The sequence below is a fragment of the Symsagittifera roscoffensis genome, chromosome 5 (genome assembly GCF_963678635.1).
Source record: "Symsagittifera roscoffensis chromosome 5, txSymRosc1.1, whole genome shotgun sequence".
In the NCBI taxonomy this organism is placed as follows: Eukaryota; Metazoa; Xenacoelomorpha; order Acoela; family Convolutidae; genus Symsagittifera; species Symsagittifera roscoffensis.
The window spans coordinates 45,976,629-45,989,692 of record NC_087066.1 but is presented as its reverse complement, the minus strand read 5'-3'; the positions used below and the strand labels follow the sequence as shown (position 1 = coordinate 45,989,692).

The window sequence follows — 13,064 nt, the reverse complement described above, 5'->3', positions numbered from 1 at the left end:
TTAATAATGGGGAAAATATAAATAGAAATTTATAGAAATTTATGTGTTTCTTATTTTGCAAAAGTGTAGTATCATTTTTGTGAGTTTTTTTCATTGCAGCCCAGACCACGTCTAAGAAAGTTTCAGTGTGCTATATTACTTGTCTCCTAAAAATTGTCTGTTGTTCATTATTTTGCGTTAAAAAAGCACCTGAAAACACATTTACTTCCTACATTTTATGGTCGGGTCAATAATGTAATAGATTTTATGACTGATCATCAATTCTTCATAAATAAAATTTTCAATCATAAATCTATGAAAAGAGTTTTTTATATTGCTATAAACTTTTTCCTAATTTCTAGACTAATAAAATGTTTTGATCAGTAAATGTCAAATTGTTGGCAAATATCACCGGCCTTGATTAACCTTAAATGTCATCAAAAAGTTTCATTGGGTAATTGGATTTTTCAAAAAATTGGCATGAGTTGAATAGCAAAAAAACGGTTATGACGTAAAAACGTGCAATTTTTTGTGAATCAACTTCATTCGTTTTCGTTGACCGAAAACAAAGTTTGCTAACAATTTGGCATTAACTATTTAATGCATGGAGTGATACATCAAGTGAGATAAACGAGGATACAAATATTTTTTGTTTCGATTAGGAAAATCAGAGGCTGTCATCCATGGACTCTACGATGACGCCTGGTAATACGTTGTTGCCGTCTTTCGAGTTGCGGAATCGGGGCAACTGGAACATCTCGCGACGAGTCGTCGGACTCCAGTCGTGGAAATTGTGCTCGTCCATTCGGTTGTTCTCGTCTCGGTAACAGGCGTCGCTGTTTGTCTCCGGATAGTCGAAGCTGCAATTGTTGACCAAATTTGCCATGTTAGTTGTGCGACTCTGGAACTCTTTGATCCGGTCCAGATGTTTATTGGCATCAGTGCCCGAAAACCTTAGAGAGACCCGGTTTTCTTTTACCTTACGAATCTTGCCTCTGATTTGATGCAAGTAGTTGTTTGCAATTATCACGACAGAAACCGAACATCCAATTAGAAGAATCACACACTGCATGAAAGAGTAATTTTTCACGTTGAACAAAAAGTTCTCACAGTCGTCCGGTTTGCGCATGTTGGCAACCGAGAACTCCCGGATCCCATCATCCGACTGGTCCTCAGAGGACTTGGTTTCCGACTGATTGAAGAGACATTTATAATTGTAGCGAGAAGACGCGATTGAACCCTCGATGTGAGAAGAGCTCTGAAGGGAGGTTGGATTAACTGGCGGAATTATTTGAGGAGTGTGAAGTTGCATCAGGTGATGAAGAAAAGAGATGGATAGAACGGCAGCAGTTAGGGACGTCACACCTGCCACCAACACCACCAAAGAAAACACAGCCTGAAATTTTGAAAACAATTCAACTATCAAAGCGAAACAACAGAGAGTCAGATACCAACCGATATAGAAGGATATGGGAAAGGGTTGTAAAGAACAAAAGATTTAAACAAAGTGACCTTGATGACTTTGAGGGTGAGTGGACTACAGGCTGGCTTCCAGTTGCGACATTTGAGTCCCATCCCCATCAACCCAGCGATGAACAGCTAGAAAATACAACAATCAACACACACCTGCAACAAAGTTTCACTTCTTGTGAAAACAGTTTCCTCTGAGCTCCGCGTCATGCGTTTCAATCCAGAATGAAAATGTTCATAATTTGTATCCAGGTCTTAATCATGGGGATAAAAACGGTGCTCCTTAAAAATATAAACCTTCCGTGGTCCTTTCTGCTGTCTAAAAAGTCTTTTTGAATAATCAAGTAAAGTTAAATTGGTTTATAATCATTCTATTTTGACTATTGGGCTCAAAAATAGCCAATAAATTTTTGTTATTTTAGTGAAAACTTCAAAGTTTCCATGTACGAAAATTTGCATGTAGAAAAATCATCAAAAACGACCCCCGTTTTTGTTTTCTGCTAATTGGACTTACAGGAACGCCTGCCCAGTGAGGAGTGTAGCAGTGTGGAATGGAGGGTGAAGTGTGCATGGATATTGCAAATGTGACAGCCAGGATGCCCACTAGCAGTTGCAGCTCACTCAGCAGAACGGCCACCTGGCAGAAGTCGAAGTTCCTCCGAGGAGTCTCCTCTTCAGCAGCAGAGGCGATGATGATGGTCGAGTCTTTCCGCTCGCCCAAGAAGCTATCGGCATCTTCTAAAACAGAAACCAGCCTTTTTTTGATTTCATGCTCCATGCGAACGATTTCCTCCCTAAGTCAACCACAAATGATCATCCCATGAATTTAACAACAACTTTATGCAGCAAGAAAACGCGCAAATTGTCAGATTCGGATTAAGTAAGAAAATACTTCTATCCAAGTGACTGACCTCCTTCGTTAAATGATTAAGGAGGTAGAATGTTCAATTGGTACATTTTTTGTTAGTGCGTCATACATTTTTCCGTTCTTCGAGTTTTTGTCCAACTTTTCCTGCCGTTCAAATTCCACAGAGAAGTACAATAATTCGCAACGACCTCATTTTTTGGCTCGATCCAACTGGTTTTGCGAGCTCTCCCAAAAAAGTATGAAGAACCTACTTGCTAAAGTTTTCTGCACCAAGAAGTGCAAAAGTTTTGAAAATTTTTTAAAAAGCGCTTTATTATCTCAAATTTACATCTCAATAAGAAAAATAATTAAAGGGTTGGTCGGCCGAAAATGGATGCCGTAAATCAAAACCAAAGATATTGACAGGGTAGAACCCTTGAAAGGAAAAGTACCCCCCCTCAAGTATACCCACTCTACCACTGGTCAAAATGACACTTTTTGCGTATGACACAATACTAGAAATTATTGAATCTTTTATCAATTGTGTCGTGAAATTGTATCAAAGAATAATGTGTGCAAAGTTCTTGAGCCTTTCGCCTCAGAAATAATCGATTACAAATGGTGAGAGGGGGGGTACACAATTTGGACGCTGACCATGAGTGTCGTTTGGATTGCCACTGTTGGAATTGTTCGAGTATGTCTGGACGAACACTGGAAATTTAGTGACGCTGTTGGCCTTGGATCCCAGAGCTATGAGACTGGGTCGGCTCTGGAACGAAGTGCGCACATTCAAAACCCCATCTGGAAGTTGTCCACTGAAACAGATGCTCAATTTGGGCTTCAGCAGATGCGGACTATTAGGCAAATGCAAAGTGGAAGTTTCCACAGTACTTAGACGGCGGTCCAACACGCCTACTTGTAGATGACCACTCATGACAAATAGTAACAATAATTAGTAGTAAGAACAGTTTATTTCCACCAATATTTATGGCAGAATTTCAAAATAAACAAAAGTTAAGTGTTATCGTAATGAAGGTTCAAATTTTTCTGCCAAAATAAAGAAAAGATTGTCGAAAACTGTTTTGAGTTTATTAATCAATGAAATAATCTAATCGAGATTATATTCGCCATTACTTTAATCACATAAGAAAATCAGATTTATCGAGTTAAATGATGCATCTGAATTGGATTTTTCAAATAAAAATTCAATTTAACAGTTCACGGAGACGCAACGAAATCTAAAGACAACTCAAGTAAAAACTAATAGTAAAAAGGACTTTTTTGCTTGAGTAGCTTAAATCGAGTTTTTGTTTTCTAGCTCTTTTCTCAACATTTCAACCTTTCATTATTCCATGCGGGCAAAAAGAATAATCCATGGCGGAAAGAATGGGAAAATGTCACTTAGAGGGAAAAAACTTCATTATTGTCTTTTGAAAAAGCAAAAGCCATTGCATATGTTACTTGGAAACATTTGAGACCCTTCTGTGTGTTATAAATGACCTTTGAAATATAAAATAGGGAAGTGGTCGGGAATAAATTGAGAGTGAAATTAGAGAGAAAAGGGAAAGATTGGTAAGGATTAAGCGCGGGGCATTTGCAAATTAAATTTGAAATTCAAATTCACTGCCTCAACCCGTGTCACCGCAATTTTAAGACTCCCGTCATTCCAAAGTTGAGCCCACTCTTCTATCAAACGGTTGATAAAAAATAAGGTATGCATTAGCATGTGCTTCAATTAGCATAAAAGGCTCGTAACATAACTATCAATAGAAAAGAAACTCCAAAAAAAAAACACTTTGCCGGTATGTTCTATAGAACTACTTTTATGCCTGATGGTGCAAGTATGATAGTTGGGTACCGAAATTACAAAAAGTCTCTAAGTTTTTAGCAGATGAAAAAAGGTCGCATTTTTATACTTGCTTTCCACAGAAATCCAATTATAATTTTTGTACCCGTAGTCCAATATTTTTGACTCATGTGGACGTTGGTCCAAAATATATCCATTCGGTTAATGTGGATGATTTGAATGAAGGAAGTTTTTCTTTCAACTTAATGCACTGATCGCCCTATGCAGTCAGTATAGACTATAATTTCAGAAATTTAACATGTTTTGTTTTCATTCACGGAGGGCGAATCGAAAGTATGATTAGGCAAACTGTCAAAACTCATGCAACCGAATAAAGAAAATTAAATGTCCGAAACACCTGCTGGGAACAGTAATCAAGGGCGCAAATCTTGATTTATTGTTCAAGCAGCACGGGTTTACAAATAACATTAGTCATACAGATGCCATAAAATTTATACAATTAAAAATTCTGAAGATTTATATCGAATAGTGTGACTTGTGCATTTTCAGTTTACTTGGAGGTCAACACAACACGTGAACAACTTCATCGGCAAATCTCAAAATAGATCTCTACTTGTTTGAAGAAGTTTCCTCCATTCATTAATCATAAGTCTGTAAATACGCAAAAACAGCTGATTAAGTTCTCTTTTGAGCCCTTAAGTCTGATTGGAAGCAAAATTTTACTCAAACTGAACAGGAAAATCTTAACAGGAAAATCAGAACAGAAATTGGAACAAAAATCTAAATAGCAGAAGAATCTCCCGTAGTAATCTGAAAAGTAAGCACAGTGACCTTTTTAAGAATAGCATGAAAGTAATAAAATATGATATCTGGGAAAGTAGCTATTACTGTGCGCGCGAAGAACCGAATGTGCGAAAACTCGCGTTCATTTCATGCCCTATAGACTGTCCAAAAATGACTCATTTTATCGCTTTATTTGCATCGAAGTTATAAATAATGACTAAATTAATAACAAGACTGCTCGTATCAGGGCGAAGCCCTGAATGTTCCGACTGCCTTTTAAGGTTTATGGAGCAGCAGTAATTACATTTAAAAAAATTAAATGAAATAAAATAAAATGAAAATTTTTTTTTCTTAAATTTGAAAGTTTTGCTGAAAATCATCCCCCCACACGCCATATAAAGTACAAAAAGAGAGATTTCGTTCCTTGTAACAAATCAATTATGCAAATAAGCTTCTTCGTTCAACCAACTTGGAACGAATTATAAGACGGATTAAATTAAATATCGCGCGTTAATTGTCCCAAATTGGTCAAAATGGCCAAAATGGCAATATTTAAACCCTCATAACTTTACGAAAAATGATCACAGTCTTTACGAAAAATGATCACAGAAAAATGATCAATATCTTTTCAAATTTAAGCTCAAGGCAACAATACTTTTCGAATGATATAAAAAAATTCCGTCAAAAATGTCTAGTTAAAAAGTCGAAATTTGTCTGAAGAAAAAAAAACCCACCCCGAGCACAAATATTCCGTTACTTTCGTATCGAAAGTCGGAACAATAATGATATAAATTTTGATTGGCTGAAAAATTTTCCGCGCATTTGGTCGTACGCGCATTTGGGGTTCCCCATCTGGGAAGGCTAATATGAATGGTTTGATCATGTGCTCAAGCTTCAAATAAAATCTTTTTCTAAAAGCCAAAATCAAAATCTCATCACTGCAATGTTTTTAGATTGCAAATTTTAAAGTTTGATCTTCCCGATAGCTTCAGTGGGATGTAGAATGAGGCGATCAAAGGCACAAAAATGGATAAACTTAAAATAAAAAAGATGCCTTGATTATCTGTAAAAAATTGAAATTTAGTTTGAACAATTGAAATTTAAATTAAGTTAAGTATAAAATTTTTCAATTTCATAATTTAGCTTTGTGGGTTTGAAAAAAAAAATAATTTTTTTGTTTCTACCATTTGAAAATTTTTATGAGGAACGTGTGTTTCAATTTTTTTTTGTTTTCTACACAAAATCAGGTACCGCAAATAATCATCAGAATGGGTCGAGTGATATGAAATTTTAAAACCATTTCAGTTGTGATTCGAACGATACTAAAAAATTTGGAACAATTTTATCAATGATGAGAAAAACCGGTTTATATTTTTTGGTTTTTGGTCTAATTTTGAGCTAATGAAGGAGAAAAAAGTTCTTGTGACAGCTAATAAGTGAGAAAAAAACAACACTAATTTAATTTTTTTGTATTTTTCCAAAGACCATGGTCGGATTATTCTGTGCTTTTTGCACAATGACCGGCTATCCTTAATTAAGTTAGCTTCAAACTAATTAAATTCTAAATTTAATTCTCAAAAAACAAAAAAAATTTGAATAAAAAATTTTCAATAATATTCAATTGCTATTATGTATTTATTCCAGTCTTTGTCGAGCTAATTTTTTTTTTTAAAAACTCGGATGTGGAAGAAATTAGAAGGACACATAACCACTGAATATTTCGGTGTCGGGTCAATTTTTTGTAGTAGCAAGAAATTTGAGCTGTCGGAAAAAGCACCTACAAAAACAGTCTGAACGCAAACATTCTTTAATGATGAAAGATCTCTAATAAGCATCTCTCATAAACCAAAACTATTCATACCATTCTTAATGCAATCGATAGCTAAAATTTGCCGAATTTTGATGTTACGTTTCATTACATTGGTAGACTTTTTGATCAAGTTTTTTCCTGTTGTTCTCGGAAGTTTCACTGTTCAAAAAGCTGATACATTGCTGATTTAAAACAATTGGATAAAATGAACTAATTGAATTTTTCAAGTAATTAATTTTCTCAAATTCGGTTGAATTCAAATAAAAAGTGATTTACCAGAATCTCAAAATTTCACCAGAATTTCAATGGCGTAATTTATTTAGCAAAACTCTGACCCAAAAATATATCGCTAAATTTTGCCTGCTCCTAAATTATACGGAAAATACACTGGCAATTGATATAATTTTTATATCAATTGATCCTGTACTTTCTGGTTAATTTTAGACCAGACGAACTGACCTGTTCCAAAGCTGTGTTTTTGGGTCCGAGTTACGCAAAACAGTTTACACCAAACTGCGGAAATTTAGTCAAGTTAAATATAATAATGAAAAATAATCAAAACTATAGTTTATAAAAGTATCTAAAATTTGTTCATACGACAATTTGTATGCTCGAAAATGTTTCATGTTGGATCAATTGTGAAGGTCAAATTCCTGTAATAATATTTTCGCTAAAATCAAAGGGGAGAACTGGAAAAGCGATACTTACTTGAAGTTGAGGGGACAAGAGGCGGACAGCTTATGGAATTCAATTTCCCACGAAACAGGCGACAACAGACTCATACTCCCCTTACTCATCGCCTCCGGAGCCGAGCTGTGCTCGTGTGCCGAGTTCACCCGAGTCCGCCCGTGGAATTCCGAGTCCTCATTCGGGGGCGTCCCCGTGCTCATCGCTCGGAGTCGGATCTCGGCACCCGCTCGGATTGAACCGTTCGGCTCTCGCATTCCAGTCGATCTTTTCCGCTGTTCGCAGTTTGAAAAAGCTCTCTGTTTATTTCTCCTGATTGTCGCGATTGGTTGAATAGATTTGGAAATTCTCGTCCTGCAAGTTTCAAATCTGAGACTCTACTTCGTAAAGCGTTCTCAGTCTACTAAATATCTTCTTTGTAATAAAAAAGCAAAAAAGCAACGTAAATTATTTTTATGTCAGAATTGAGTGGATACCGGAAAACAAGTAAATAATAAAGAAAATAGCTAATAGATGAATATAATCTCTAATTTCAGTAATCTGATTTTTTGGTGACAGAAAAATGACATATGCTAAAATTATAACTGAGATGGTTCAAATACGAGTTACTTCAATTAGCAAGTTGGCTGCGCATAAAAAAGTCAAAAAATTGATATATGGCATCGATTTGCAAAAATTAGGAATTAAAATTCGAAAAAAAAGAAACGTTTAAGACCTCTCGAAGACTAAACTCATTTTTTAAGTGAGATTTTAGGATTTGATGCTTTTGAGACTTGCTGTTTCTGTTTGCTGTTAATTTGGATTGTAGCAGTCGGCCCTGAAGATGAGCCCAGCTGGAATTGCTTCCGGTCCAGTCCCTCTCCTTTTCCTCCTTCACTCTCGTCCGAGGTTTGAAGACCCCCCACTTACATAGATTCCGGTTCGAAATTACCGCACGTTTAATTTAACGCTCAAAAACTAGATTTTGACAATGATTTGTAGCTGTTTGACAACTTGACGCAAATTGCTTATGAGGTTTATAGATTAACTATTGTAATATATTGTTTTATTCGACTTATATTTTTCTAACGTAAATCATGTAAAAACCCAACTAAGGTCCGCTATTTCGACCCGGGAATACTGTCGTACCAATCCCACTGCACTGTACTAGGTGGGATAAGCCACTCTTCCTCGGTCGGAACTTACGACCCCCTGCTCCGCCGCTGCCACCAAACCCCATCGGAACAGCCGACGTAGTCGTAACAGGCTGTTGGAGCTGCAACTTCAAGTCGTGCTTCAACTCGGGACTCGGATGTTCAATGGTAATTTCGGGTGGAATCAAATCGGAAACGAGTTGCGGTAGATCGACGGGGTCCTGCTGATTGCAACTAGACATTCGCGCTGCCATTTAGTAAGTTAGATCACAAGTTCAAGTTCAAGTGAATAAAAAGCTTAGAAATAGCAATCAAAAGTACATTTTGAGTTTCGATGAAAAAGTATTCAGTTTGTAGATTTAGTCTGCCAAGAAGGGATTTTAAGAAAAATTAGGAGTTAAGAAATAGGATAGTTTATTGGGTATAATAATTTCTATTAGTAAAATAAAAACAAGGATGGATTAAAGTTCGGTTGGGGCAAACAAATGGCAAATTTGGGTAAGGCTTAACTTTTATTGCTAATTTGGAGATGGCTGGTTATGATAGTGGGCAGAGCGAGAAAGAGACAAAATTAGATAAAATGTCAAATGGGATGAAAATATGAGGGGGGCTTATCAGACTAAAGCTCTGATGCTGACAGGAAACACGCAATATCAGCTGATAACAAAATACATATAATTATTAATACGAACTCCAAAACACAAAAATACAGAAAAATTTTTTACAAGAAAACATTTGCATCGGATTTTATTGCTAAAAAACAACAGTGAAAGGTTGCTTATAAATGACACCACAGTTGTGCTATTTGATCTTTGAAAAAAAACTAATGTTTTTTTTTTCGTATTTCCTTGAGTCATTTTTTTTTGGCGTGAAGAGGCACTAACAGAATTTCCAAGAACTAGTTAACAGTAAATTACTTACCGCAAAAGACTTTTTAAGTCTCATTAAAATAGACTATAGAATTACCTTCACTCTAAATTAAGTCTGAAAATTTCGAATGATTTTTCTTGAGATGGGGCAAAAATTTTAGTTTTTTTAAGGTCAGTCGAATGAAGGCCAACCAAGCTGTGCTCTGGTTCATCAGAGGGCCCCTTAATTTTTGTTAGAAATACTGGATTTTGCGTTAAAAAAACAAAAAGGTCACGGTTACGAAGTTCGCACTAATTTAAAAAACAAAAAGGTCACGGTTTCGAAGTTCGCACTAATACAAAAAACAAAAAGGTCACGGTTACGAAGTTCGCACTAATACAAAAAACAAAAAGGTCACGGTTACGAAGTTCGCACTAATACAAAAAACAAAAAGGTCACGGTTACAAAGTTCGCACTAATACAAAAAACAAAAAGGTCACGGTTTCGAAGTTCGCACCAATTCGAGTACTGAACATTTTTAACATTTCAGCAAATCAATTTTATCTGAAGTTCCACACTATAAGCTCCATACTGATTTGTTTTTGAGCCAGTAAGTTTCCAATAAAATGTTTTGCGCATATTTGATTCGAATCAGATATCGCGGCATGCAAATTTAATAAACTAATATGCACTAACTATTCGATTCGTCTTGATATTGATGTGAAATCTTTGAAGAAGAACCATGATCCTATTTTGTACTGGATGCGAGTGCCAATTTTCTGCAAAACTAAAAATTGTTTTTTTTTTACTATGTTGGTAGGTTTTAATTTTGACATTAAAGTTTTATGATTAAGGCAACTGAAAAGAATAAAAAGATACCCTATTTGGAAAAAAGTTGGAAGCTACAAATACATTCAAGTAGTGCAAAAAATTTCAAAAAAAAATTGCCGTAAATTTTGACAAAAAAGCAAATATAAGATTTTTAAAAAGATAGCTAGTAATAGCTGCAAAAGTTTTCAAAGCTTCTCTTTGGAATTATTTATTTGAGTTCAGAAATGATTTTTACTTTATTAATTCAACTGATTAAAACATTGTAGGATACAAATTCTAGAAAAAAGGAGAAAGCACGATGATTTTGTATCATTTAATTTCATGGAGCGACGGAGCAAAAAGTTTCCGACAGCAAAAGGTACCATCTTATTTTTGGTAACAGTTGTTTCACGAAATTGTTTTTATAATTGCATTATTTTTTTAAGTCTCGCCCAGAACTTTTTTATTGACTTTCAGTCTCAATTTTAAACAAAATGCTAATTTTGCTTTAGTCAACTTTCATGGAGTTTTGGTGTTTTCTTTTAACATAAAACTTTTCAAAACTGTTCAGCTAAAGATTTTTTGTCCTAATAATAAATAACATTTTTCAAATCGCCTAAGTTCCCGGGTAAATTAATTTTTTTTTCTGTCGGAAAAGTTTTCTTGAATCAAGAGTAAAAAATTAATATTTGATAACTTCTAAACGCAGAAAGATAGAACATATTCTGAACTGTTTCCTCTTAAGTTGGATGTCTGTGACAAGGGTTCTAAATTTAAACGTATACTATCCCTTGTTAATGTCACAAATGGACATGAATAAATATTAGCATACTTCACATTTGATTTGCTACTGACAAGAACAATTATTAAAATTGAAAGTTACCGTATCGGTTACGACCACTGAAAGTGGGTAGAAAATTCCTATTCGGATTTGTTTTTTTTTTACACTTTTCGAATTTTTTTTCTCATTCAAATCAGATATCACAATAAAAGCAAATGGGTCGAGTGGTATATGGCATTAAATCCTTGCTTCGATCCATCTCAAAAACAATTGTCGATAAATAAATTTAAAAAAGTTTTCTCAGTATCGAGAAAAGCCGGTATGAAAAATTTGCTTCAGACAAACTTATAGTGTTTACCCTTCATTATTGATTCAGTGCCAGTTAAAGAGGCTAGAATTTGGTTTTTGTACGTTATGATGAAGCCATTTGTAGTTTGCTCCCTGGTAGTGTTGAGTCGCTCTGCCCTCACGAAAAAAAATATATATTCGAAGATAAAATCAAAAATACATTGAAACATGGATAACCGGTGGCTGTGCGAGTAACACAGACAGTTGCGACCGCATTAATAACAGAAAAAAATGAAAGGTTTTTCTTTTTTTTTCAAATTAGAAAAGCTAAAAGTAAAAAAAAATCGAAAAAAAAAATCGAAATTTGCTCGTTTGTCGACAATACTTTACGAACTGAAGACGAAAATAAAAAAATAATATTATAATATTACACAAAGAGTAAACTGATTTCAAAGCTGATCAAAAAGACGATGATGAAAGATAAGAAGTGAAGTGATGGTGCCAAGACTACAATGCCCCCCGTCCGATCCAATTAATAAAACAGAGAGAAAAAAGGGCAAAGCCGTGAAGATGCAACTCAGCGAACAAATCAACATCAGCGCTCATCAGCCCCGTTCGGGTGAATCCATCCTGACCGAAGGGCTGAATAGACGAAAACTATGACAGCCTAGTCTGACTACCATAGAACAAAATGCTAATGAGCCTTTTCTGTTATACAGCCCAAAAATAATATTTTTTAGTCTCGAAAACTAATTCTAAATGCTGAACTCTGATTGTTTGAAAATAACTCCAGCAAAAAAATGAGGATTTTTATTGAAAACGGAGGCTCAGTTAATAACTTGATAATTTTGGGCCGTATAACAGAAAAGACCCAAGCTACTCATACTTTTCCCATACATTGGAATAATACGACTAGCATAATTAAAAAACTGCTTAATCCGTTTCAAAAAAATTTCTTAAAGAAAAATGTTTTAAAAATTTTTTGAAACCCATTTATGGACGTATAGGTCGAATAAATATCTCTAAAACTATTTAGATAGTCAGTCAGAATTGAGCATTCAGAAATGTGCGAAGAAATGAGAGTGATATTTTCTCTGTTATGGACTGTTTCATTTGTTAAAAATTTTCGGCCATTCGGTTCTTCGGCTATGAGATGATTGCACCTGCCGCATTCGATTATGGTATAGTTCCTTCTTTTTTCAGAGTACTGGACTTAATTGGCATAGTCAACTCTGTGTCAAGCTCGGACGCAAGCTCAGGGCAAAAATACGCCGCAGATAAAAGCAAAACTACCGGTAACCAGTTTATTGGGAACACGTGTGTAAACAGAGCTATTGTGCTGGTCATTAGATCGAAGGGACTTATGATGACATTTAAGCCGAAAAAACTCCCAAAAATGAAATTCATGTACATGCAAATTGTTGCCAACCAAAAAAAATTCATTAACTCGCAAGGTATTGATTGCATCGATAGAATTTAATTTATAAAAGAAACTCCGAAATCTTACATCAAACTTGATTTATAGAATAAATGGCTAGTTTGTTGCGAGCTGAAAAAAAGTCTTCATTCAACATCATCGTCCAAAAAAGCGGTTAGTAAGCAATTTAGTTATACCTGAAGGCTAATGCATGTTGACATATTCGTTTAAAAGGTAAGATTAGTGACAGCACAGAACGGGATCTGGCATACCCGCACCGGAGTTCCATGGATAATAATCGATTATAATGGAAAAATGTTGTATTAAAATGTTGTCATTATAATCCATTATAATCCATTATAATCCATTATTGTGGCAAATTTAGACCACGTAATTGATTATG

General features: G+C 35.1%; 2 protein-coding genes across 4 annotated transcripts in view; both read right to left on the bottom strand.

The window, feature by feature from the left end:
- Nucleotides 1-13,064, bottom strand: part of LOC134846440 (uncharacterized) — a 331,689-nt gene that overhangs the window by 70,419 nt on the left and 248,206 nt on the right. The window lies entirely within an intron of this gene.
- On the bottom strand, nucleotides 547-12,500 carry LOC134846092 (uncharacterized). 3 transcript variants are annotated; one of them, XM_063863300.1, is made up of 9 exons: nucleotides 12,408-12,500; nucleotides 11,676-11,874; nucleotides 8,512-9,173; nucleotides 8,161-8,287; nucleotides 7,405-7,737; nucleotides 2,951-3,111; nucleotides 1,964-2,187; nucleotides 1,492-1,578; nucleotides 547-1,375 (listed from the first exon to the last, which is right to left on the bottom strand). In XM_063863300.1, exons 3-9 carry the CDS (start codon nucleotides 8,768-8,770, stop codon nucleotides 647-649), a joined length of 1,920 nt encoding a protein of 639 aa, XP_063719370.1. In that variant the 5' UTR covers nucleotides 8,771-9,173; nucleotides 11,676-11,874; nucleotides 12,408-12,500; the 3' UTR covers nucleotides 547-646. The 3 variants fall into 3 exon arrangements, with proteins under 3 accessions (XP_063719370.1, XP_063719372.1, XP_063719371.1); XM_063863302.1 differs by having other exon boundaries at nucleotides 8,512-8,750; nucleotides 12,408-12,498; XM_063863301.1 differs by lacking the exons at nucleotides 11,676-11,874; nucleotides 12,408-12,500 and adding an exon at nucleotides 10,062-10,147.